At 41.0% G+C, this 25,649-nt stretch overlaps 1 protein-coding gene across 10 annotated transcripts in view; it reads right to left on the bottom strand.

Annotated features, from left to right (window-relative positions):
* Positions 1-25,649, bottom strand: part of PHF14 (PHD finger protein 14) — a 321,061-nt gene that overhangs the window by 228,530 nt on the left and 66,882 nt on the right. For all 10 annotated transcript variants that reach the window (XM_038390501.2, XM_043509246.1, XM_043509252.1 and 7 more), the window contains one exon: positions 22,124-22,283. In XM_038390501.2, coding sequence (XP_038246429.1) covers positions 22,124-22,283 — 160 coding nt within the window. The remainder of the gene's footprint in view (positions 1-22,123; positions 22,284-25,649) is intronic.

Below are 25,649 nucleotides of genomic sequence, written 5' to 3' on the forward strand. Positions count from 1 at the left end.
CAAAAAATCACTTTGCCAACCACTTTGTCAGAGGCGGTTTCCCTTCTTTTTCTGGATTAGTTTACATACTCTGAATGATCTGCCATATGATAATGCAAACAGACACAGAACAGAACTCACTAGACCTCCTAATTCCTGCAAGGGAGTTAAAAAGGCAGTAACAGTACTAAGCCTAAAATTATTTGAACGTTAAGAAAGAACCACCACTTCATCAATGAGATTTTTTTTAAAAAGCCAGGGTTTGTTTTTTTTAATGAAACATCAAATCACAGAGTGTGTTACTTTTCAAAAGCCAGCTACTATCATAGCTAGTATATTCCATTTTGCAGTATCAAATATTAACGTATAACACTGGTCTTATAAACAGCTCAAACGGGAATTAATTCAGGGAAGTCTAATGGTCTGCATTGCACAGGTCAGACTAGATGATCACAAGAATCCTTTCTGGCTTTATAATCAATGAAAGACTAGATGATAAAATGGAAAAATCATGATTCTGAGAACATTAGATGAATAATATGTGAACATGGCAGATCATCCTGAGTTTACTTGGTGACTCTCTTTCCCAGCAACATACACAGATGGCATGATGATTTCTCCCAATTTGAGACCACCTGATAATCTATTGGATTTAATTAAGAATGAAATAAATGTATTTGTTGACAAAAACTAAGAATGTTAATATACCTTCCCTTCGAACATCCCTCTGTACACAGTTTTGGAATTTGGACTTTTACAAAGGGAACAACCAATGCTCCTGGCAATATGTCCAGTGCTCTGGTAATTCTAAAAAAAAATCTGCTGTACAATAAAACTTTTAAGCATCACTAAAAAAAAGTATTGGTATCTCTTGTCAAAAAGCTCTGTGGATAGTTATGCAAAACTAGAAGTCATCAAGATGCAAGACTTCACAATGAATTACAACATACTTGACAGGTAAGCTTGAAAACAAAATAGAGAGAAAAAAGGAAATCTGGATATATATTTAAAGAAATAATCTGATCACATTGTGCAGTGACTATCTTTGAAATATTTAAATAATGCAACTAAAACTTTAGTTATGTGAATGATAGTAATTGTGGCAGCAACTGCTAGAATTAAGTCTGTACATGCATTTCCATCTAAACTCATGTTTAAATCCACTTAAAGCTTTCTGAAATCTTCACCATTTGAGTTGAAATTATGTAGGTTTGGTCTATGTTGAAAGGAGAATTTCTTCATAACTGTGGCCAAAAAAAAAGCTCAGTGACTTTGAAGCACAGAGACAGTGGAGAGGAAACAATTCCCTTTCCAAAAATCCTTGTAACCATGATCTGAACAGCTCTAGAACTGAAACAGCTGGTTGTAATAAGCTGAAATATCACATGTAAGCAGTCACAAAGGATCATCAGTACTTTTAAGCATTCAGCGTTTTTGATTTGACCAGTCAAGGTGCCTTCAGGTCCTTGATTCCTGTGGCAGTAGGTACAGAGGGGCAATGTATGAGATGTCTCAAGAAGAAAGCATGGAGTCTTGGTGCCATTGAGTTTACATATTATCTCTTGGATGAGAGGGTATGGACAGAGACATAGGTTCATGCTATCTATGTTAGATCCCCAATCACTGAAGCATCTGAGAGACTCAAAAATCATAACTTAACAACGAGGAATCCAGTGCCACCTTAAAGATTAAAAGATTTATTTGGGCATAAGCTTTTCTCACAAAACCCTTGTGACAAAGCCCTGGTCTACACTAGGCGTTGAGGTCGAATTTAGCAGCGTTAAATCGATGTAACCCTGCACCTGTCCACGTGACGAAGCCCTTTTTTTTCCCCGACTTAAAGGGCTCTTAAAATTGATTTCCTTACTCCACTCCTGACAAGGGGATTAGCGCTGAAATTGGTTTTGCTGGGTCGAATTTGGGGTACTCGGGATGCAATTAGATGGTATTGGCCTTCGGAAGCTATCCCAGAGTGCTCCATTGTGACCGCTCTGGACAGCATTCTCAACTCAGATGCATTGACCAGGTAGACAGGAAAAGGCCCGCAAACTTTTGAACTTCAATTTCCTGTTTGGCCAGTGTGGCAAGCTGCAGGTGACCATGCAGAGCTCATCAGCAGAGGTGACCATGATGGAGTCCCAGAATCGCAAAAGAGTTTCAGCATGGACCGAACGGGAGGCACAGGATCTGATCACTTTATGGGGAGAGGAATCCGTGCTATCAGAACTATGTTCCAGTTTTTGAAATGCCAAAACATTTGTCAAAATCTCCCAGGGCATGAAGGACAGAGGCCATAACAGGGACCTGAAGTAGTGCCGCGTGAAACTTAAGGAGCTGAGGCAAGCCTACCAGAAAACCAGAGCGGCCGCTCCGGGTCAGAGCCCCAAACATGCCGCTTCTATGATGAGCTGCATGCCATTTTAGGGGGTTCAGCCACCACTACCCCAGCCGTGTTGTTTGACTCCTTCAATGGAGAAGGAGGCAACAAGGAAGCAGGTTTTGGGGACAAGAAAGACAATGATGAGGAGGTTGTAGATACCTCACAGCAAACAAGTGGAGAAACCGGTTTTCCCGACAGCCAGGAACTGTTTCTCACCCTGGACCTGGAGCCAGTACCCCACGAACCCACCCAAGGCTGCCTCCCGGACCCACCAGGCGGAGAAGGGACCTCTGGACCAAACCTACTATACAAGGTTTAAAAGCCAGCATGTTTAATGGTTAATTTGCCCTGGCATTCGTGGCTCTCCTGGATATACTCCCAAAGCCTTTGCAAAAGGTTTTGGGGAGGGCAGCCTTATTCCATCCACCATGGTAGGACACTTTACCACTCCAAGCCAGTAGCACGTACTCGGGAATCATTGTAGAACAAAGCATTGAAGTGTACGTTTGCTGGCGTTCAAACAACATCCGTTATTTATCTCTCTGTATTATCCTCAGGAGAGTGATATCATTCATGGTCACCTGGTTGAAATAGGGTGCTTTTCTTAAGGGGACATTCAGAGGTGCCCGTTCCTGCTGGGCTGTTTGCCTATGGCTGAAAAGAAATATTCCCCACTGTTAGCCACGTGGTGGGGGGAGGCAAAATGCGACCTTGTAATGAAAGCACGTGCTATGTATGTAATGTTAACAGCAAGGTTTACCGTGAAAGAGTGTACCCATTGTTCTATAAAATGTGTCTTTTTAAATACCACTGTCCTTTTTTTTCCTCCACCAGCTGCATGTGTTTCAAGGATCACAGGATCTTCTCCTTCCCAGAGGCTAGCGAAGATTAGAAGGCGAAAATGCACTCGCAATGAAATGTTCTATGAGCTCATGCTGTCCTCCCACACTGAGAGAGCACAGACGAATGCATGGAGGCAGACAATGTCAGAGTGCAGGAAAGCACAAAATGACCAGGAGGAGAAGTGGCAGGCTGAAGAGAGTAAGTGGCGGGCTGAAGACAGGACTGAAGCTGAAAGGTGGTGGCAGCGTGATGAGAGGAGGCAGGATTCAATGCTGAGGCTGCTGGAGCATCAAACTAATATGCTCCAACGTATGGTTGAGCTGCAGGAAAGTCAGCAGGAGCACAGACCGCCACTACAGCCCCTGTGTAACCAACTGCCCTCTCCCCAAGTTCCATAGCCTCCTCACCCAGACGCCCAAGAACGTGTTGGGGGGGCCTCCTGCCACCCAGCCACTCCACCCCAGAGGATTGCCCAAGTAACAGAAGGCTGGCATTCAATAAGTTTTAAACTTTTAAAGTGCTGTGTGGCCTTGTCCTTCTCCCCTCCACCACCCCTCCTGGACAACCTTGGTAATTATTCCCCTATTTGTGTGATGAATTAATAAAGAATGCATGAATGTGAAGCAACAATGACTTTATTGCCTCTGCAAGCGGGATCGAAGGGAGGTGGGGAGGGTGGTTAGCTTACAGGGAAGTAGAGTGAACCAAGGGGCGGGGGGTTTCATCAAGGAGAAACAAACAGAACTTTCACACCGTAGCCTGCCCAGTCATGAAACTGGTTTTCAAAGCTTCTCTGATGCGCACCGCACCCTCCTGTGCTCTTCTAACCACCCTGGTGTCTGGCTGTGCGTAACCAGCAGCCAGGCGATTTGCCTCAACCTCCCACCCCGCCATAAACGTCTCCCCCTTACTCTCACAGATATTCTGGAGCGCACAGCAAGCAGTGGGAATATTGGTTTCGCTGAGATCTAACCGAGTCAGTAAACTGCGCCAGCGTGCTTTTAAACGTCCAAATGTACATTCTACCACCATTCTGCACTTGCTCAGCCTGTAGTTGAACAGCTCCTGACTACTCTCCAGGCTGCCTATGTATGATTTCATGAGCCATGGCATTAAGGGCTAGGCTGGGTCCCCAAGGATAACTATAGGCATTTCAACATCCCCAACGATTATTTTCTGGTCTGGGAAGAAAGTCCCTTCCTGCAGCTTTTGAAACAGACCAGAGTTCCTGAAGATGCGAGCGTCTTGTACCTTTCCCAGCCATCCCACGTTGATGTTGGTGAAACGTCCCTTGTGATCCACCAGTGCTTGCAGCACTATTGAAAAGTACCCCTTGCGGTTTATGTACTCACCGGCTTGGTGCTCCAGTGCCAAGATAGGGATATGGGTTCCGTCTATGGCCCCACCACACTTAGGGAATCCCATTGCAGCCAAGCCATCCACTATGACCTGCACATTTCCCAGGGTCACTACCCTTGATATCAGCAGATCTTTGATTGCGTAGGCTACTGCCCCCACAGTAGATTTGCCCACTCCAAATTGATTCCCGACTGACTGGTAGGTGTCTGGCATTGCAAGCTTCCACAGGGCCATTGCTATTTGCTTCTCAACCGTGAGGGCTGCTCTCATGTTGGTATTCTTGCACCTCAGGGCAGGGGAAAGCAAGTCACAAAGTTCCATGAAAGTGTCCTTACACATGCGAAAGTTTCGCAGCCACTGGGAATCATCCCAGACCTGCAACACTATGCAGTCCCACCAGTCTGTGCTTGTTTCCCAGGCCAAGAATTGGCGTTCCACCACAAGAGCCTGCCCCATTAGCTCCATGATGCCCACATTGGCAGGGCCCATGCTTTGAGAGAAGTCTGTGTCCATGTCCTCATCACTCTCATAACCGCACTGACGTCGCCTATTCGCCCAGTTTCGCTTTGCCAGGTTCTGGTGCTGCATATACTGCTGGATAATGCGTGTGGTGCTCCTAATTGCCAAAGTGATCTGAGCGGGCTCCATGCTTGCCGTGGCATGGCGTCTGCACAGAAAAAAGGCGCAGAACCATTGTCTGCTGTTGCCCTGACGGAGGGAGGGGCGACCGATAATATGGCTTACAGGGTTGGCTTACACGGAATTAAAATCAACAAAGGGGGTGGCTTTGCGAGAAACCAATGGCCACCTCAAGGATAGAACTCAAAACTGGGTTTAGCAGGCCGTTGATTTCACAGAGAGAGGGAGGGAGGAGAAAATGTATACAAAACAAATACGGTCTATTTCTTGTTTTGAGCCACTTCATCTATCTTCATACATCTTGCTGGCAGCAGACTGTGCAGTATGACCAATAGCCATTGTCATCTCCTGGGTGCTCAGCAGAAGATGGTGCAGTATGACTACTGGCCATCATCTTCTGCTAGCTGCAGATTAAAAGACAGTGCACTGCCGATAGCACTGAATTGCCATGAGACGAAACTTAAAAGGGAAATGACCTGGCTGAGTCACTCCCATGTTTGCCCAGGCACCCAGTTAAAAGAGCACCCAGGACTACATCGACGACGGCTACCAGTCATACTGCACTGTCTGCTGCCAAAAGGCAATAAACTGCTGCTGTGTAGCAATGCAGTACCATGTCTGCCAGCACCCAGAAGACATACGGTGACGATTAGCTGAGCGGGCTCCATACTTGCCGTGGTACGGCGTCTGCACAGGTAACTCAAGAAAAAAGGCGCAAAACGATTGTCTGCCCTTGCTTTTACGGAGGGAAGGAGGGAACGGGGGCCTGACGACATGTACCCAGAACAACCTGTGACAATGTTTTAGCCCCATTAGGCACTGGGATTTCTACCCAGAATTCAAATGGGCGGTGGAGACTACGGGAACTGTGAGATAGCTACCCACAGTGCAAAGCTCCAGAAGTCGACGGTGCCTCGGTACTGTGGACACAGTCCGCCAACTACATGCACTTAGAGCATTTGTGTGGGGGGACACACACTCGACTGTATAAAAACGCTTTCTACAAAACCAACTTCTATAAATTCGACCTAATTTCATAGTGTAGACATACCCATAGGGAAGTACTACTATCTCCACTGTACAGATGGGGAACTCCTCCTCTGATATGTATACATCAGAGTTCAGTGTCCAGGTTCTGTAACCAAAGAATAGTCTCTGTATTAAGGAAGGCAAGGCATTGTAAACCACCCTCCAGATGTCGAGATGTGAACTTCATGACCACGTGAGTTATTGTCTGTAATGCTGCCCCAAGGTCACTGAAAGGAGAGGAAATCAGGCCAAGCTAACATATAGTTGCAGCAACTCTGGACAAGCCAGAGAATAGTCTGTTGAACCAGGTCCAGGATCTACAATCAAGTGAAGAAGGAGGTAGGCAGGGGCAGCGGAGGACTCCTGAGTTTACTTGGTGTGTCAGACTCTCTTTCTCATCAATGTTTCCACTCTATAAGAACATAGTTTTCAGCTCCCTAACAGTGCTGATCATCCGTACATGGTAAAAGACAAGTAAGTGCTCTCATCCAGGAGTGTGTGAGCTACCGTAGCAAAAGGATGATGAAAGATCAGCCACAATGTTACACTCCAGTGCCCAGGAGAGGGATTTCTCCCCTGAATACAAGTGACCTTGGTACTGCATGGTGTTTCTCATTTGAAAAATGGAGCATCAGTTAACCGGAAACGTAATAAGTCAGTTTTATCTGTCACAGCTCTCCAGGGAGAGCTAACAGTAAGAGTATCTAATCAGAAGTCTGGCAGAACGATGTGTGCTACCACATGCAAAGTAAAAGTTAATTCATAATTCAAGCAGCCACTAATAGTATGAGTGGCCACTTGCATTTAGATGGGGAATTGAAACATGAAGAGACTGTGTTATCAAAGGAAGTTTGTGGTACAGGAAGGACTTAAACATAGGTCTCCCAAGTCCTGTAGGCCAGTGTCCTCATCACTGGACCATCCTTCCTTGTCACATTAATAAGTGTTGATTAATGCAAGGTTACTAAATAAAAGTTAACAAACATCCATGATTTAATTATGGATGAGGTTTGCAGCACTCCATGCATCACCGAAGGCTCACTGGATGATAATGTTTCTGGTGCAGTGGATTCCTAATAGTTAGTGCATCCTTCCATGCAGAATAGATTGGATAGATTGATGAGGAGGTGATATGGCAGTGTTGCTTACAACTAAAGTATGTTGGGAGAGAGGGTCTCTCATTCCAAAACTAGATCTGGGACAGTGTTCATTTGATTTAAGAATGCCCAAACGCATGTTCCTTCTGTCTGATTAAGGGTAATATAGGAAATACTCAGACCTTTGCTTGAGGAAACAGTCAACAACTCCTTTAATGAGAGCAGAATTTAAAAAAAAAATGGAAATATTTGTGTTGCCTTTGCCTAAAAAATTAGCACTTGATGACAAATATAGAGAAGTGGGTAATCTTCCATTTTTGGTTAAGATAATAGAGAAAGTGGAAGTTAAACAACTTTCCCAGAGCCTAAATGGTTGAGAATTCCTTGAGACATATCAGTCAGGCTTCAGACCTGGCTGTAACATGATATAGATGATCTTCTGACAATGGACAAATACCAGGTTCCACACTGATGCTGTCCTAGATACCACTAACCACAAGATTCTTCAATTCTCTTCAGTAGAAGGGAATTGCCTTACTGTGGCCTCATTCTTTTCTCTCAGAAATTCCAAAGGGTAGTTTGGGTGTATCAATTTTCTGTCCTGAAGTCTCTCTTATGCAGGGGTCCCTATTATCACTCTTCCTATTTCATGTGAAGCCACTGCCCCAGACATGCAGGAAGAAAGACAAAATGCAGGGATGTGTTTTAATTAAGCTGCAACTTTATTAATTTATCTCAGTGATTCTCAACCTTTCCAGACTATTGTATTCCTTTCAGGAGTCAGATTTGTCTTGCGTACCTCCAAATTTCACCTCTCTTAAAAACTACTTGCTTACAAAATCAGACATAAAAATACAAAAGTATCACAGCACTACTGAAAAATTGCTTACTTTCTCATTTTGTCTGTATGAAATTTTAGTTTGTACTGACTTCGCTACTGCTTTTATGTAGCCTGCTGTAAAACTAGGTAAATACCCTGGTTTATTTCATTCTGGGAATTATTGGCAATAACTAATACAGCTCATTTCAGCATTCTATCCATTCCATTCAGCATTCCATCACTCATTTCCACCTGTTTGGTCAAGGCTGGCATAAGCCCCTCACCACCCCCTAACATGGTTACAGTCCACTGCTGGGACCCCTCCATCCTTGCTTTTTATGAGGGTTAAGAGGGAAAAGGGGGTTGTTTCCCAGCTATATCAGACATTAGGAGCCCCACTTCCATTCTCCAGCTTCCTTAGGAAATACCTTCCCCTAAGTCCACATCCAACTCCAATTTATTATTGAATATCTGCCACTAGGTGTACCTGCTGATCCAGGCATACGAGGGATCCATCCAACAGGACAAGCATATTCTCTCTCTCCCTTGTGTTCAGGGAGCGAATGGTTTACCTGACCCCACTGGGCAGCTGTCAGCTCAGGTGATGCCTACCCCATTCTCTTCCCAAAAGAGGCAGGAACCCTTAATGGACCTATGACCACTTTCCTTCTGATTGACCAGACAAAACCCTCCTTCGAGGTTGCGGGGATTGCATTTGAAGTGTTACTGAAGAAACTTGGAATGAAGTGTTTTCAATATACTTATGACACAGATCTCTCTCCACTATGTCTGACACCTAGGGTATGGCTGAGTGTGTCTCTGTGTCTGGTAACAACTCAGGCCTGAGTGAAGCAACCAGATGATATGGTCTGAGGGGATGCTTCCACCAGAGACAGATAAATTTACAATTTGATGATTGTTTTGCAACTCCCAGCTATTGTTAATCAATTATAGAGCTGAGAGGGACAGGACAGTTTTTTCCCCCCCATCTGCATCACTGTCAACTTCCAGACTTCAGAGTAGCAGCTGTGTTAGTCTGTATTCGCAAAAAGAAAAGGAGTACTAAATTTGTTAGTCTCTAAGGTGCCACAAGTACTCCTTTTCAACTTCCAGACTATTCTCTAAGATGGAATTACCATTACCATCATTCATGCCTTTGGCATTTCAAGATGAGACTACTGCAATGTGCTCTATATGAGATACTCCTTAAGTCTCCACAGAAACTGAGGCTGGTACAGAAGACAACAGTCCACCTTTTAAGCCAAGTATCTTAACACAAGCACACCACCAGATACCCAAAATCAGGACTGGATACTTTTTGGTTTCTTGCTGTTTCAGGTATTGGTTCTGAAGTCCTAAATGAAATGGGATACAGACATTGTTGAAAAGTGGACATTCTTGAGGTATAGCTGTCTATTGCGTTTTGGCCCTTAATACTATTAGACCATCACAGTGACTTCTGCCCAGCAGTTAACATTACACACTACAAAGCATGTCAGTAGGTCACACGCTTCTTTGCTTCTGTAGGTCAAGCTGTTTGCACACAGCAGGGGCTCCCTGAATCCCTCCATTTCCACCACCCCCACAAATTCCTTATGTGCCATGCTCCTATCACCATCAATTTCAATTTCTCTGCCACACTTCCTCCATCTCTTATGCCAGGGGCTGTGTATGTTCCCTATTCCCCCACTGTCAGAATATTTGTGCTCGTCCGTTCCCTCCTCTCCCACAACACTTGTAGCTTTGTGTGCTCCCTCATTTGTTCCTTCCCTCTATACCCCACCATGTCAAGGACTCTGTACTTCCCCCATTTCTTGTGCCACATGACAAGATCCCCTACATTCTCTCCCCTGCCATGCACCCACACATAACAGTCTCCCATTCTCCCCCATGCAAGAGCTGTGCCCTCCATTTCACCTTCCCACTTCCCAGATATCAGGGCCTGTGTGTGTCCCCTCTTCCTCTGCCTCTATATTTTTTTTTCTCCTTTCATTCAGGCTATCAACATTTTTTACTCAACTGAGACATGGATGAAGTTGAGATGGGGGTTATTATGAAGAAAGATGTTAAACTGCCATCAACTGTTTTTTGATCTATAGATAAATTAGATTGGATTGAAACCAATGGGTCTGCTAACCAGTTGTCAGGGGCTCTGTGTACCCCTCATTTCCTCCTTTCCAGTTTTCTTACTTTCACCAAAATCAATAGGATTCTGTCCATTGAGACTGAGAACATTTCATGACATTTTGGAATTGATCAGATGTGGCATTCAAACGTTATCACATTACATCCAAATAAAGAAATGCCATCAATGTGAGCGTATGGCCTTGCAAACTCAGCCAAAATATAAATAAGTCTCTTAATTATAATTCAAGCTCAGTGAAAATGTCAACATGAAGTGTAAGAAATAACAAACAGTAGGTTCATCATTCTCCATTGTTCATTATTCTATGGTTACATTAATATCAAAGAGAAAAATCACTAAAAGGTACAAGAACGGAAAACAATGCCTACAAGTCACTACATTTGGTTAAACCCATAAGGATTTACCAAGCAGAGATAATAGAAACTACAACTGTAATCAACAGAAATGTTTTACTGGACAGTAGCTCAGTCACTGAAGTATTTAAATATTTGTATAAAATGGAGTTCCTGTTCAAAGTACAGTAACGCATCACCATTGTTAATATCCAAAAACAAGTAATTCACTCTCCTTAATTTTAACTGAGAAATTTACTTTAAAAGATAAGGATTTTGTCGTAAATTGTAAAGATGATTCATTCAATTACCGACAAGAAATGTGTTTTCTGGGGCTACAAACTGGTTTTTCCACTGTTTATTAGGATTCTGTGCCTGTACATGCAGGAGTTAATGAATATGATTTGTTCATATAAACTACAATTATGGTCCAATGCAAATGAAAACTTGTCCAAGATAAACTTTAACTTAGTCTTTTTTTGTTATTTTAGAAAGAGCTAAACCATCAGTTTGTAATCTATTCCATAGCAAGAGACAGTATTTTGTCAGGCTGTTTCTGTAGCAGCTAGGATGAGAATTGTGATTCAGGGCCTCAAAAACTTCCTCCCCGACCCAGTCTTTCCCACTGCTCCAGAGAAGCAGTAAACTAGTACACATATAGCTTACTATAGAAAGATGCAGCGGCACAGGAGCTAGCAAACAGAGCTCTAAACAGGGGAGTTTGAGTGGGAGTTTGGATTGTGGTGCTTGTTTGGGGTTTGCTTTTGCTGGGGGGGGGCGGTCTTTTGGGTGTGGCTTGTGTTTCCCAGATTAAGAGGATTTAGGTGGGAAGGCGATGACAGATACAGAGGCAGCTGTGGGAGTGACTCCTGTAGTGGAAGACACAATGAGAATGACTGGATGTGGAAGCTGTGGTACGTACATGATCCTGGAGGGGGGAACCGGTAAGAGGTTTTTCTGCATGAAATGCCGTCTGATAGAGCTGATGGAGGAAAAGATCCGAGGTTTGGAGATGCAGGTGGAAAGTCTGGTTGAGTTTAGGAAGGGGTTTGAGCAGATGATGGAGCAAAGATATGAGGTATCTGAAGGGAAAAGCTCAGATTCACAGATGGAAACAGGGCTGGGGAATTTTGAGGGGAGACTGGGTGAGGAAAGTGGTCAGTGGAAACATGTGATTAAAAGAACCAGGCAGAGGAAAAGACGGGCTAGTGAAGGAGAAATAGAGCTTAGGAATAGGTTTGCAGAGTTGGAAAATGAAGAAGGGGCTCAGCAGGTACTTGTTGAAGGTGGAAGGGTAAGGAAGAAGAGAAGAGAGGCTAGTCCTATAGGAAAAGCAGAAGAGTCAAGGGAGACTACACCAAATATGAGCCCCAGGAGGATACAGGATGGTTTGAAGAAGATTATAAGGGAAAATAAAAATGGAAAGAACTTGCAGCCAGAGGGAACAGGGGAGAGACTGGAGAATAGCACCGTCACCAGGAAAAGGCAGGTCTATGTAATCGGGGACTCTTTATTGAGAAGAATAGACAGGCCTGTAACTAGAGCTGATCCTGAGAATAAAAGGGTGTACTGTCTTCCAGGTGCTAAGATACGGGATGTAGACCTGAGGTTGAAAAGGATCCTAAAGGGAGCAGGAAAGAATCCCCTAATTATCCTTCATGTGGGAACAAATGATACGGCTAGATTCTCACTGGAAAGTATTAAGGGAGAATATGCTAGGCTGGGGAAGACGCTTAAGGAAATTGAGGCTCAGGTGATCTTTAGCGGGATCCTTCCTATTCCTAGAGAAGGGCAACAAAGGGGTGACAAGATTATGACTGTCAACAGATGGCTTAGGCAGTGGTGCTATAAGGAAGGCTTTGGGATGTATGGCCACTGGGAGGCATTCACGGACAGAGGACAGTTCTATCAGGATGGACTTCATCTGAGTAGGGAAGGAAATAGACTTCTAGGGTCGAGGCTGGCATAACTGATAAAGAGAGCTTTAAACTAGGAATTAGGGGGAGATGGATGGGAGATGTCCAGGAAATCTCTATGCCAGATTTTAGCATTGAGAGGGAAGACGACAAAATAAGAAAGGATACAGCCGTGGGTAGGAGAATGTATATAAGGAATGAGGGCGGTGTGGATACTAGTCTAATAGGTTATACTGGCTGTAGAATGACTGTGCCTAATAGGGTACAAAATGTGAGCAAGGCCAAACAGCAAAAATTAAGATGTTTGTACACCAATGCAAGGAGCCTAGGTAACAAAATGGAGGAACTAGAGCTACTGGTGCAGGAAGTGAAACCAGATATTATAGGGATAACAGAAACATGGTGGAATAGTAGTCATGACTGGACTACAGGTATTGAAGGGTATGTGCTGTTTAGGAAAGACAGAAACAAAGGTAAAGGGGGTGGAGTAGCATTGTATATCAATGATAAGGTAGAATGTAAAGAAATAAGAAGAGATGCAATGGATAAGACAGAGTCCGTCTGGGCAAAAATTACATTGGGGAAGAAAACTAGTAAAGCCTCTCCTACGATAGTGCTTGGGGTGTGCTATAGACCTCCGGGATCTAATTTGGATATGGATAGAGCCCTTTTTAATGTCTTTAATCAAGTAAATACTAATGGAAACTGCAAGACATGGGAGACTTTAACTTCCCAGATATAGACTGGAGGACCAGTGCTAGTAATAATAATAGGGCTCAGATTTTCCTAGATGCGATAGATGATAGATTCCTTCATCAAGTAGTTGCTGAACCAACTAGAGGGGATGCCATTTTAGATTTAATTTTGGTGAGTAGCGAGGACCTCATAGAAGCAATGGTTGTAGGGGACAATCTTGGCTCAAGTGATCATGAGCTAAGTCAGTTCAAACTAAATGGAAGGATTAACAAAAATAAATCTGCAACTAGGGTTTTTGATTTCAAAAGGGCTGACTTTCAAAAATTAAGGAAATTAGTTAGGGAAGTGGATTGGACTGAAGAACTTGTGGATCTAAAGTAGAGGAGGCCTGGGATTACTTTAAATCAAAACTGCAGAAGCTATCAGAAGCCTGTATCCCAAGAAAAGGAAAAAAAATTCATAGGAAGGAGTTGTAGACCAAGCTGGATGAGCAAGCATCTTAGAGAGGTGATTAAGAAGAAGCAGAAAGCATACAGGGAGTGGAAGATGGGAGGGATCAGCAAGGAAAGCTACCTTATTGAGGTCAGAACATGTAGGGATAAAGTGAGACAGGCTAAAAGTCGAGTAGAGTTGGACCTTGCAAAGGGAATTAAAACCAATAGTAAAAGGTTCTATAGCCATATAAATAAGAAGAAAACTAAGAAAGAAGAAGTGGGGCCGCTTAACACTGAGGATAGAGTGGAGGTTAAAGATAATCTAGGCATGGCCCAATATCTAAACAAATACTTTGCCTCAGTCTTTAATAAGGCTAAAGAGGATCTTGGGGATAATGGTAGCATGACAAATGGGAATGAGGATATAGAGGTAGATATTACCATATCTGAGGTAGAAGCAAAACTGAAACAGCTTAATGGGACTAAATCGGGGGGCCCAGATAATCTTCATCCAAGAATATTAAAGGAATTGGCACCTGAAATTGCAAGCCCATTAGCAAGAATTTTTAATGAATCTGTAAACTCAGGAGTAGTACTGAATGATTGGAGAATTGCTAATACAGTTCCTATTTTTAAGAAAGGAAAAAAAAAGTGATCCAGGTAACTACAGGCCAGTTAGTTTGACATCTGTAGTATGCAAGGTCCTGGAAAAAATTTTGAAGGAGAAATTAGTTAAGGACATTGAAGTCAATGGTAAATGGGACAAAATACAACATGGTTTTACAAAAGGTAGATCGTGCCAAACCAACCTAATCTCCTTTTTTGAAAAAGTAACAGATTTTTTAGATAAAGGAAATGCAGCGGATCTAATTTACCTAGATTTCAGTAAGGTATTTGATAGCGTGCCACATGGGGAATTATTAGTTAAATTGGAGAAGATGGGGATCAATATGAACATCAAAAGGTGGATAAGGAATTGGTTAAAGGGGAGACTGCAACGGGTCCTACTGAAAGGCGAACTGTCAGGTTGGAGGGAGGTTACCAGTGGAGTTCCTCAGGGATCGGTTTTGGGACCAATCTTATTTAATCTCTTTATTACTGACCTTGGCACAAAAAGTGGGAGTGTGCTAATAAAGTTTGCAGATGATACAAAGCTGGGAGGTATTGCCAATTCGGAGAAGGATCGGGATATTATACAGGAGGATCTGGATGACCTTGTAAACTGGAGTAATAGTAATATGGTGAAATTTAATAGTGAGAAGTGAAAGGTTATGCATTTAGGGATTAATAACAAAAATTTTAGTTATAAGTTGGGGACGCATCAATTAGAAGTAACGGAAGAGGAGAAGGACCTTGGAGTATTGGTTGATCATAGGATGACTATGAGCTGCCAATGTGATATGGCTGTGAAAAAAGCTAATGCGGTCTTGGGATGCATCAGGAGAGGCATTTCCAGTAGGGATAAGGAGGTTTTAGTACCGTTATACAAGGCACTGGTGAGACCTCATCTAGAATACTGTGTGCAGTTCTGGTCTCCCATGTTTAAAAAGGATGAATTCAAACTGGAGCAGGTACAGAGAAGGGCTACTAGGATGATCCGAGGAATGGAAAACTTGTCTTATGAAAGGAGACTTAAGGAGCTTGGCTTGTTTAGCCTAACTAAAAGAAGGTTGAGGGGAGATATGATTGCTGTCTATAAATATATCAGAGGGATAAATTCAGGAGAGGGAGAGGAATTATTTCAGCTCAGCACCAATGTGGACACAAGAACAAATGGGTATAAACTGGCCACCAGGAAGTTTAGACTTGAAATCAGATGAAGGTTTTTAACCATCAGAGGAGTGAAGTTTTGGAATAACCTTCCAAGGGAAGCAGTGGGGGCAAAAGATCTATCTGGTTTTAAGATTCTACTTGATAAGTTTATGGAGGAGATGGTATGATGGGATAATGGGATTTTGGTAAGTAATTGATCTTTAAATATTCAGGGTAAATAGGCCAAATCCCCTGAGATGGGATATTAGATGGATGGGATCTGAGTTACTACAGAAAATTCTTTCCTGGGTATCTGGCTGGTGAATCTTGCCCATGTGCTCAGGGTTTAGCTGACTGCCATATTTGGGGTCGGGAAGGAATTTTCCTCCAGGGCAGATTGGAGAGGCCCTGGAGGTTTTTCGCCTTCCTCTGTAGCCTGGGGCATGGTTGACTTGAGGGAGGCTTCTCTGCTCCTTGAAGTCTTTGAACCATGATTTAAGGACTTCAATAGCTCAGACATGGGTGAGGTTTTTCATAGGAGTGGGTGGGTGAGATTCTGTGGCCTGCGCTGTGCAGGAGGTCGGACTAGATGATCAGAATGGTCCCTTCTGGTCTTAGTATCTATGAATCTATATGTACATCTCACAATGTATGTACCCTGATGCACCAAGACACCGGAGGTCAGGGGGTATGTGGAATCAAAACTCTGCCCACTTGGAGCAGGATCTGTGAACCTGACTCTCCATTGCAAACGAAGTAGCAGCAGGGTGCACTCATTTAGCGGACAGCTGATCCCCTCTCTATTCTCTTTCACCAGTACACAGGGCCAGCCATGATCAGGCACAAAGTGTTCTCATTTCTGTACAGTGTACTTTTCTTAAAGAAATTATATAGTTTAATCTATGTACATGTCAAACAATTCAAAATGTTTGCATTAATGGGTGTCAAAAATCTTTTTGTGTACGTCAAGTGTCAGAGCCACCTTTTTTCCATAGAATGCCATCTGATGACATATGAAGAAGAAGTCTCATAACCTTGACATTACATTATAAGAAGGTCTGTTTTATTATTACTAAAAGCATTCTGAATTCTATAGATTTTCCTTTTTTGCACCATACCACTGGTTTAAGATGCATTAGACTGAGAACATTTTTATAGGGGGAAGTGGAGAAATAGTTACACATCTTCAAAATTATCTACTATTTTTTAAAAAGCCAACGTTTTAGTTTAAGATTTTTGATAGTAAGTTTTAATACAACTTCCAAATGCACCCTGCAGAGTTCAATATAAAGATACACATCTTCAACAAGCAGCTGCTTCTCAATTTAATTTGCAGTTTTTTCATGCTCCCCTGGTGTATTAAATGCTGCTGCACTCTGTAGGAGTTTATCTATGATAAACCCAACAGCTGGCTACTTGCTTCATACTGACCTTCTCAAAATGTTTTAGCACATGTCACACAAGTATTACAGATTTAAACTTCCATTTCAGTGTGATTGGCACACAAGTATCTCATTTCCTCAACCACCTATATGCGAACTCCAACCTGAATCTTTATTAAAAAACATACAGAAGTCAGTCAAGTTCACAGCTGAGGCAGTTTCAGCTGCATTTAATACCAGTTCTAAATATTTTCCTGCTCATTTGTTTAGCTGCACACGTTTTAGAACCTTGTAATTAAAACAAATTGGGTAATCAGAGAAGAATAATCTTCCTTGTTACTTTACCATCCATTTTGCTTGGAGCAATGACGATAGATGTTGATTAGGGAAGAAGAAAAAAAAAAATCAACCCAAAACAAGGACAGGACAAATATCCTATTCTAGGATAATACTTTTTGGAGAGAAAAAAAGATTTTAAAAATCCATCTTCATGTTCATGAAACTGGGAAGTTAAGGCAAAAAAAAAAAAAAAAGAAGAAGATTCTTTAGAGAAAGTAGGCATTTCATTAAAGTAACTATTCACCTTTCACTTACCAGAAAGAGAGAAATTATTCTGACTTGATTGTGAAGAGAAATTGAACACGTTTGGTTTCACCTATCCGTAATTTCACATCACCGCACTGATGCATATCTAACATAGCTGGACATCCTCTAAAATGGTGGAAGTTGGTGGAAGGAGGAGGATTTTGTTTGTTAATATTTATAATATGGTAGTGCCTAAATCACTAGGTTGGGCTCCATTGTGCTAGACACTATAGAAACATAATAGTGGACAGTCCTTGCCCAAAAGAGTTTACAATCTAGAAAATTAAGATCAAGTCATGATACCGATTCTTACTGAAGACTGAAACTTTCAGACTGAAAGATCTAGAATAAGGGGATGAGGGACTTTTCACACTGAATCGAATGGTTCTCTTGCACACCATCTGTGTTCTTCAGGAAGGAAAAAAAATTGACCAGCCTACAGGTTGAGAATCAATTATTAAACTCTATATGCGTCAATGTCTCCATGTTCCTTCAGGCTTTTCCCCCATTTGTTACTTGAACTAGGAATGCTACAGAGGTTACTATGCTTGCTTACTTTCATGCTCTGGACCTATCCTCCATGGGTCCAAGATTGCCATAGCGGACATTTTCTGAAATCAAACAAAAGAAGTGAGCTGGTAGGGTCCCTTAAGTCAGCAGTCACTAATGGAGAAAAGAATCTTATCCAACTACATTGTCATGCTGTGCAGAGAACCAGTAAAATGAAGAAAAGTTTCCACATTAATCAAGTCTACTCTAGTATACAAAGTATTTAAGCACTGTTTGTGATTCAGTGTTTTTATAAAGTATGTGAACATGTAATTAAAAACTGTCAATGCACATGTACAAGGGGGATGAATTAAGGTTGCACGCACAACCTTAATGCTGGCATTACCTCGTTTTTGAGAGCTTACCTTTGCAACCTTAATGTTCTTTTTAGCATAGGTTATATATGCGCAATTTATTCTACTAATACTACTACTACTTTTTAAAATTCTATAACTGCTAATTGTGAGGAACTGAATTATTCCAAATTGTTTTAAAATGTAGACACAATCACTGGAGACTAGATTAAGAACAAATTTATTGTGTTTGTTATCAAGATACCCTTCGACTAAGGTCTCTGGAGGTGTTTGAGGCCCCAGTCTTGCTAACAACTTAAGCATGTGCCCTAACTTTATGCATGTGAGTAAACCCATTGACTACAAGGCCTAAATCATTGGTCTATTTTTAAAAATGCCATGGTGGGCTACATTAAAGACTATGATTTCCAGTATCAAGCTGCTTCTCTTTGTAGGTAACATTCTCCCTTCCTCCCCAAGATTAAACTCATATTGGGCAGAATCCTCCATGATATCAAAGGTAAAGGGGAGATATGGCCCTAAGAAAGTTAAAACACTAGCACAATTTTACCTGCAAGAATTAAACCCATTAATGTTATTCTCAATAACAGTACATTTACAGGAGGTGGAAAACTCTTTTTGTTACATACTGCTGTTTCTAAGGGCCTCATCCTGAACGTGTTCACCTCCCAATGACTGCAGGGTCAGAGATCACTACTGTAGTAGCATAAGTAGAAAACTGAGAAACAAGTTGGGCAGGAAAGCTAAAAGTAAGACAAAACAAAGTCCTTGGCTGGGAGAGAGAGTAGAACATTAAGCAGACGGCAGGGAGAAAACATAGCTATGTTCTTAGAACACATTACATAAAAAACATGTATACAATGTTTTATAGCACTTGAACTGGAGAATGAGAGCATACCTGTGACAGATAGGGAAAGTACCAAACTGTGTAATTAAAGCTTTTTTCAGATGAAGGGTCTTCCTTTGAGTCATAACACATAAGCAAATGATTATCAACAAAGGTAAAATGAAAACTTATTGTACTTAAACTTTGCAGTTTAATTTCCTTGTATTTTGTGCAAATATAACTGGATCACTTTTGCAATATCAAAATGTTTGGTTCTCAAAGGGATTGAGGGAGAAAGTTATTAAAACCAGCCTGAACTTAAGCAGATACCTGAAAGTGGAGAAACCAGGCACTTTGATATACTTTGGCCATGCCATTACTTACCAATAAAGACCCTATTTTGTTGTACAATTCATAATTGATTATACTAGCTTTAAAATATACAAAATGAATATTCTCTTTGTGAATGCACACTGAAATTGTGAAAGATTTCACAGCCATATGTCTGCAAGGATTTGAAGGTTAGTGTGCTTATAGTACTTGAAATAATAATACATATGTGACATTGTACTCCATAATGCTTTATGGGAATATGACATAACTGAAATATGTTTTATGCTACATGTGCCATGTAACATATCTCTGTAAAGGTTATAGTCTACTGAATCGATGCATGACTGAGTTCCTTATCAGCCAAGCCACATTCCTGGGAAAGCTCAGATGTGGACTGGCATCTCCAAGTTCATTGTTGGCTTAAGGGCTTCTTGATTGGGCACTTACTGAGAATAGTCTTTTCTCAGGAAGCTGACCAACTGCTTCACTAAAACCTACTTAGAATCAGACAAGTATACTGCCAATATTCATAACTTCAAATACAAAAGTGATATATGTATACAAATAGGATGAATAGATTCAGTAGACCATAACCTTTACAGAGATATGTTACATGACACATGTAGCATAAAAGATATTTCAGTTATGTCATATTCCCATAAAGCACTATGGGGTACAACGTCACAACATATTTACCTGGTTCTTTGACTCTTCCATCATAATCACTAATAAGGTTCTTCAGGACTTTTACACCTATGCAAGTCCAAAAGACACAGTGGCTCAGCCTGAGTTAAAACACTATCTTTTGACATTATCCTTGCCAACTATTTCTACTGTCTTCGTCTGCTAAGATTAATCACTGAAGTGTTGATAGCAGGCCCATCATCTGAAAACCCTCCAATTCTTTGAATATCAGACAAGTTTCAGATGTGTGGAAGCATATGTGCATATGGTGTGGCAACAGCAGTGACCTTGATGGTCAAAGATATCCTGCTGGTCAGAGATCAGGCAACACTGCTAATTCTGCCAGGATTTTTTAAAGGATGTATTACCATCAACATCCAGTGTTCTTGACTTACTTTTTGGATCTGATAAGGAAAGAAGTAATCACATTACAGTGGTTCTGTTCTTTCTTGTCATAGATCCCAGAGAGTACTGATGAGAGAGTGCTATGCTTGTCTGAGTGCTCTCAGCTGGACGACCCCACATGAGCTTAATATTGTTACCCCACTTGACCAACCTGGAAAGCTATTAGGGGAAACGGAGATGTAATAAGAGGTACAGAGACCTTGACTGAGACATTTACTTGCTATCCCATTATCTGGCAGAGATCATCACCAGTTTGAAAGCTAACAGGCTTAAGCAGAGTCTAGACAAGACTGAGGTAATGCTCACTGACAGGAAGCAGCACACAGCGGAAAATGATGAAGTCTATAAATTATTGCATTTGCTTGCCATTTGTCAAAGTGGTCTGCAATCACATATCTCAGTGGTCAGATATGTCTTTTTCCATCTTGGGGTAGCCAAAAGTCTGTTTTTTTATTGCTGGTGCAGATTTCACTATGTTCCTACATGCCTTTGATACTCTAGAATAGTGCTTCAATGCCCCCTATCCATGTCCAACCACAGGTGGAACACAAACTCGAGCGAGTGAAGAATGGAGCTTTCTGCCATCTGATAAAGGCGACCAGCAGGGGCACATGTATTATAAGGGTGCTACACACTACACAATGGCTATTAGAAAATTTCTGAGTAAAATGCAAGGTGCTGGTTAACATCTACAAAACCCTAACTGGCCAAGGCCTAACTACGTCAAGACCTCTCTAAGTAATCACACAAGCTGTGTTTGCCCAAAACACTTCAGATAAATTATGACAGGGGTGAGGTTCAAAGAAGCCAGCATAGGCCCACACCTTCAGAATTCATTGCCGCCAGAAGTTAGACTAAACCCAAGCCTGACTATATTCATGAAACTATGTTATACATGCCTTTGCTTAAGGGTTTCCCATAATTGCTGGTTCTCTCTCTTGTCATTTAATCTACTGATGAGGTCTTACTCACATCTCTTTTTGAAGTCCTGAAGTGGGGTGGGGACAGTTCCACTCGGCATTTAGCTTCCTACACATGGGTAATGTTTTTGCCTTAATCTAAGCTCTGTTCCACATATTTTGGTGGTGAATGCAGTATAAATGCTTGAAATACATAAAATAAGTAAACTACACCTCTCCTTTCCTTGACCCTTTAAAATATTTTTTTCCTAAACTGAGCAAGCACATTCATGGCCATGAAGGGAAGATTTCTCAGTACTGATAAATATATGTAACAATGTATGCTGACTGCATATATCAGTGAACATCAAGATTCATTACCTCCTGAACTATATATTGACCTCTGCTTCACCTCAGTCTATTTTTAGTTTATAGGGCAATAAATTTTGATGTTCAAATCAACCAGTCAATATCTGCTTCCTATTACATAGGGCATAAAGGATATTGAAAGTCTACAGAAATTAAACGTTGGACTAGAAAATACAAGCATTTTTCTAAATCAAAATAGGAAAAAAAGATCAACTCCAATGCAATTTCATTTATGCTATTGTCCCCTAATGAAACTCACTGGAATAGGTCCAGTATCATGTATTAACACATTTAACTTTTACTTTTAAGACTATGTGGTAATATCAAGTTTGAATAATCGCTTCTGCAACCTGACCTGCCAGCATCTGTCTCTTTGAAGATTCCATCTTGATTGGGACATAGTTCACAGCTAGGAGATACCCCACATTTGCATGCATCACAAAACCAAGGTTCAGTGGAGTTTTCTGAAGCTGAGCTCATAATAGAATCACTCTCTCCGTCAACACCATAGCAACCTACAGGCAGAGAAAATAAAGAGCAATTGAATATAAAAGGAGATACAATTATTTCAAAACAGATTTCAAGGGACAGATTTTCAATCCAGTCCTAAACAGGCTTTATGCAGGCACAAATAACTGCAGGCACAACTTTGCACCCAGACGAAGGCGAGTATCTGAAAAATCTAGTCTTTGAAGGTGACCTGCAAAGGATATTTTTTAAATTGGGCTTTTGATTTTTTACTTCTCCAATATATGAAGAAGGCCTGAAAAGTGTTTGCTTATATGTAAAAACATATTTTATCTGTATGATTTGTATGGTTTTTACCACAAAAATACCAAGACTGTCCAGTCTGGTCTGCCCTAATTTGGTAAGAAGATTTTAAGGGTAAACTTTAACATCTTAACTGCAGGAATAGGAGTGTTGAATCTTTAATAAAGGCTTCCATTATTCAAAATGCTAGTAGTAAAAATTAAATTGGCATTAGAAGGCATTTCAAACAACAATTAAAAATCCTCTGACTTTTTTAGCTCATTATGTCATGATTACATTAGTTCTCCAGTCAGTTTACAGTCTCCCTGACAGGAACTGACTTATTAATGTAAAAATAAAACAATTAAAAACTTTTCAGGCGTTCTTTTTTGTACATCATAAATAAAAAAGGGCACAAGCTTATTTTTTCCTCTTTCCAGGTCACCTTTAAAATGAAAACGTAGAACATGAATAAATGCATCAAAGCAAAAACAAAATTCTAAATAAGTAAATGTAAGTTTATAAAGATGTCAAAATATTTCAAACAGTACTTATACTGACATTTCAAATTGGAGTTCAAGAGTATTTTTACTAGCATTATTGGGAGTTCCCCCTCCCATTAGCATCCAGGATACAAAAGAAGGCATGTTCTGTTGTCCAAAGAAGATTCCAAAGGCCGGGGGCAAGTGAAAGAGATTGGAACAAATAAGTAAGATGGCCAGGTGGTGACTGCCCACACCTTAAAACAATATTTTTTTTTAATTTGAAGTATTCTACACACAAGCACCCCACACCACTGCAAAATAGTCAGCTGTTAGTTGTAATGGGAGAGGTGGGAGACTTGAAAATGAAAGGAAAATAGCCTTATGAACCAACTCAGGAAAAGTGTTCAAGTATAGAGAGAAATATGGAAGAAGTAGTGGACAAATGACATGTCAAGGCTGGCATAAGTGGCAGAGGAAGGAGAGGAAGAGTGGGGGAGAAGGTGGGGTAACATGAAAAGATATATGAATGGATAAGTTATGAGAGCCAATGGTATTCTAGGACTTTTCGAATAGAATTTCCCACGAGACACCAAAAAACTGAAAATTGAATGCAGAATTTGTTACTGCACACTAAAAATAGTAAACATCTTATTTGATAAATACACTGAGATCAGATACACAGAACACTGGCTTTTAATTTACCGCTCCAATTTAAAATTTTAAAATAGATTATGCTCTTTATTAAACACTTTATCAAAAATAGCCAGCAAAATTTGAGAGCTGCAAAATAGTTTATTTTATCCATCAAAACAGAAGTTTGCAACAACACTGCAGCCACATAAACGGTCACCGGTAACAGCAATGTGCTGTATAAATAAATCAAGGTTTCAAAAACAAACCTACAGTGCAACAGATCTGGCAATTTTCTGCAATATATTTGAAAAATCTTATTGTATTAAGTTTATGTATCATTGTGGGCCAGTGATTATATGTAGCTTCCTGAGGGAGAGTAAATACTGCCCTCCAGAAATTAAGAACAGTGGGGGATTATTAGGCAAATTCACTCAGGATGTAAACGCCACCAGTGAAGTACCAGCACCTGGAGAGGTTTGCACATACTGGTGGCAAACTGGATTCACCAGAGATGAACATACAAAAAAAGGACTTATGGATAAATAGCCTGAATTTAAACTGACTCAGGGCCTTCTTTCCAATCCAGCAAACTGGCAAAACCTTCTGTCCAAGGGGGAGTCCCAATCCTTAGGGAAGGGTCTGAAGGACTGACTCCTGCCAAAGCTCCTTCTGGAGTCGGGGGGAGAGGAATGACTTCTATTAAGGTTTTTTTTAAGCATATGTGTAGGTTTATTGTTTATATGTTTTCTCTATAATTGCTTTTACCTTAAGAATAAATGTGCTTGCTTAGAAAGACCTGTGTGGTAATTTATAGTGATGGTCAATTATGCAGTTTACAGCCTCTGAAGAGAAAACAAACCAGAGGTGCTGGCCATTTAGGCTATCTGGCTTGCTGAGAACAACAATGTAGGCAAGGAACTTTGTAGCCTGCAAAAAACCCTGGTCAGTAGGGAAAGAAATATAGGTTTCCGCCCAAGAAAGATGACAGCAAGGGAGATGGAGGCCTAAAAGTAGGATGCACTATGTGGGGAATGCAGAACTGAACTTTGACATGTAATATATATCATAAAGCACAGAATATTTAAAAGTTCTATACGTGTACTTCAAACAAATCTAATATGCCTATAGTTACTTTTTTGGGATGTTTTTGGAATGTTACACAATATTCTTTGTCCCCAAAATCTCATATATTTGTTAGGCTCACAAGATAGGATTTACAGGGCTCAGGAAATGTAATAGAAGTACCCCCACAGCCACATGAGACCTACAAGGACTACAAGATAGATTTTTCAGTGTAGGCTTCCTTGTCTATGCCCATTTCTCTATTCTTGCCTAAAACAGCAGTGTTAAGGGACCATCTCCTTCCATTCTGCCATCCCAAAACCAGCACAAATTAAAAAGCTACAGATCAACAGTGGGAAAAATCAAAGCATAAATACATTCAAATCCACCCTCTTCATACAGTTTTAAACTCCTCAAAGCTCCTGATTCCCCCTTCTACTCCCATCACTAATAAATCACTCAGAATGATCTACTTAACCTCTTCCAAACCATCTCTTCTCTTTCGTAAATAAAGCTTTCTCCATCTTCTACTGACCATATCACAAAACCATGCCTAATCATTATGTGAACCCATGTTGCCCTTTCTACCATTCTCACTAATCATTATGTGAGCCCATTCCTTCTCCTGCATCACACTTCCCTCTCTCTCATCAAGACAATAAGTCAACTGTACAGAAGAAATCTGCTCAAGTATTTTACACCATTTGGAATCAAAATTATAAAAAAAAGATAAGGAGGGGTCACCTCTCAGCTAGTTTTTAATGATAAAATAAGTAAAATGCTTATAACAATTATATCAAAGTTCTCCTTAAAATTATATATATATATATATATATATATAATTTTAAATCCAGTTTAAACAAAAGCTAGTCATAGCTGAATTTTAGTTGGTCTCAAAACATATCACATTTCCACATATCATATTCTCACATTTGTGAGTGTCTCATGCGA

This window comes from Dermochelys coriacea, chromosome 2 (genome assembly GCF_009764565.3).
Source record: "Dermochelys coriacea isolate rDerCor1 chromosome 2, rDerCor1.pri.v4, whole genome shotgun sequence".
NCBI lineage: Eukaryota > Metazoa > Chordata > Testudines > Dermochelyidae > Dermochelys > Dermochelys coriacea.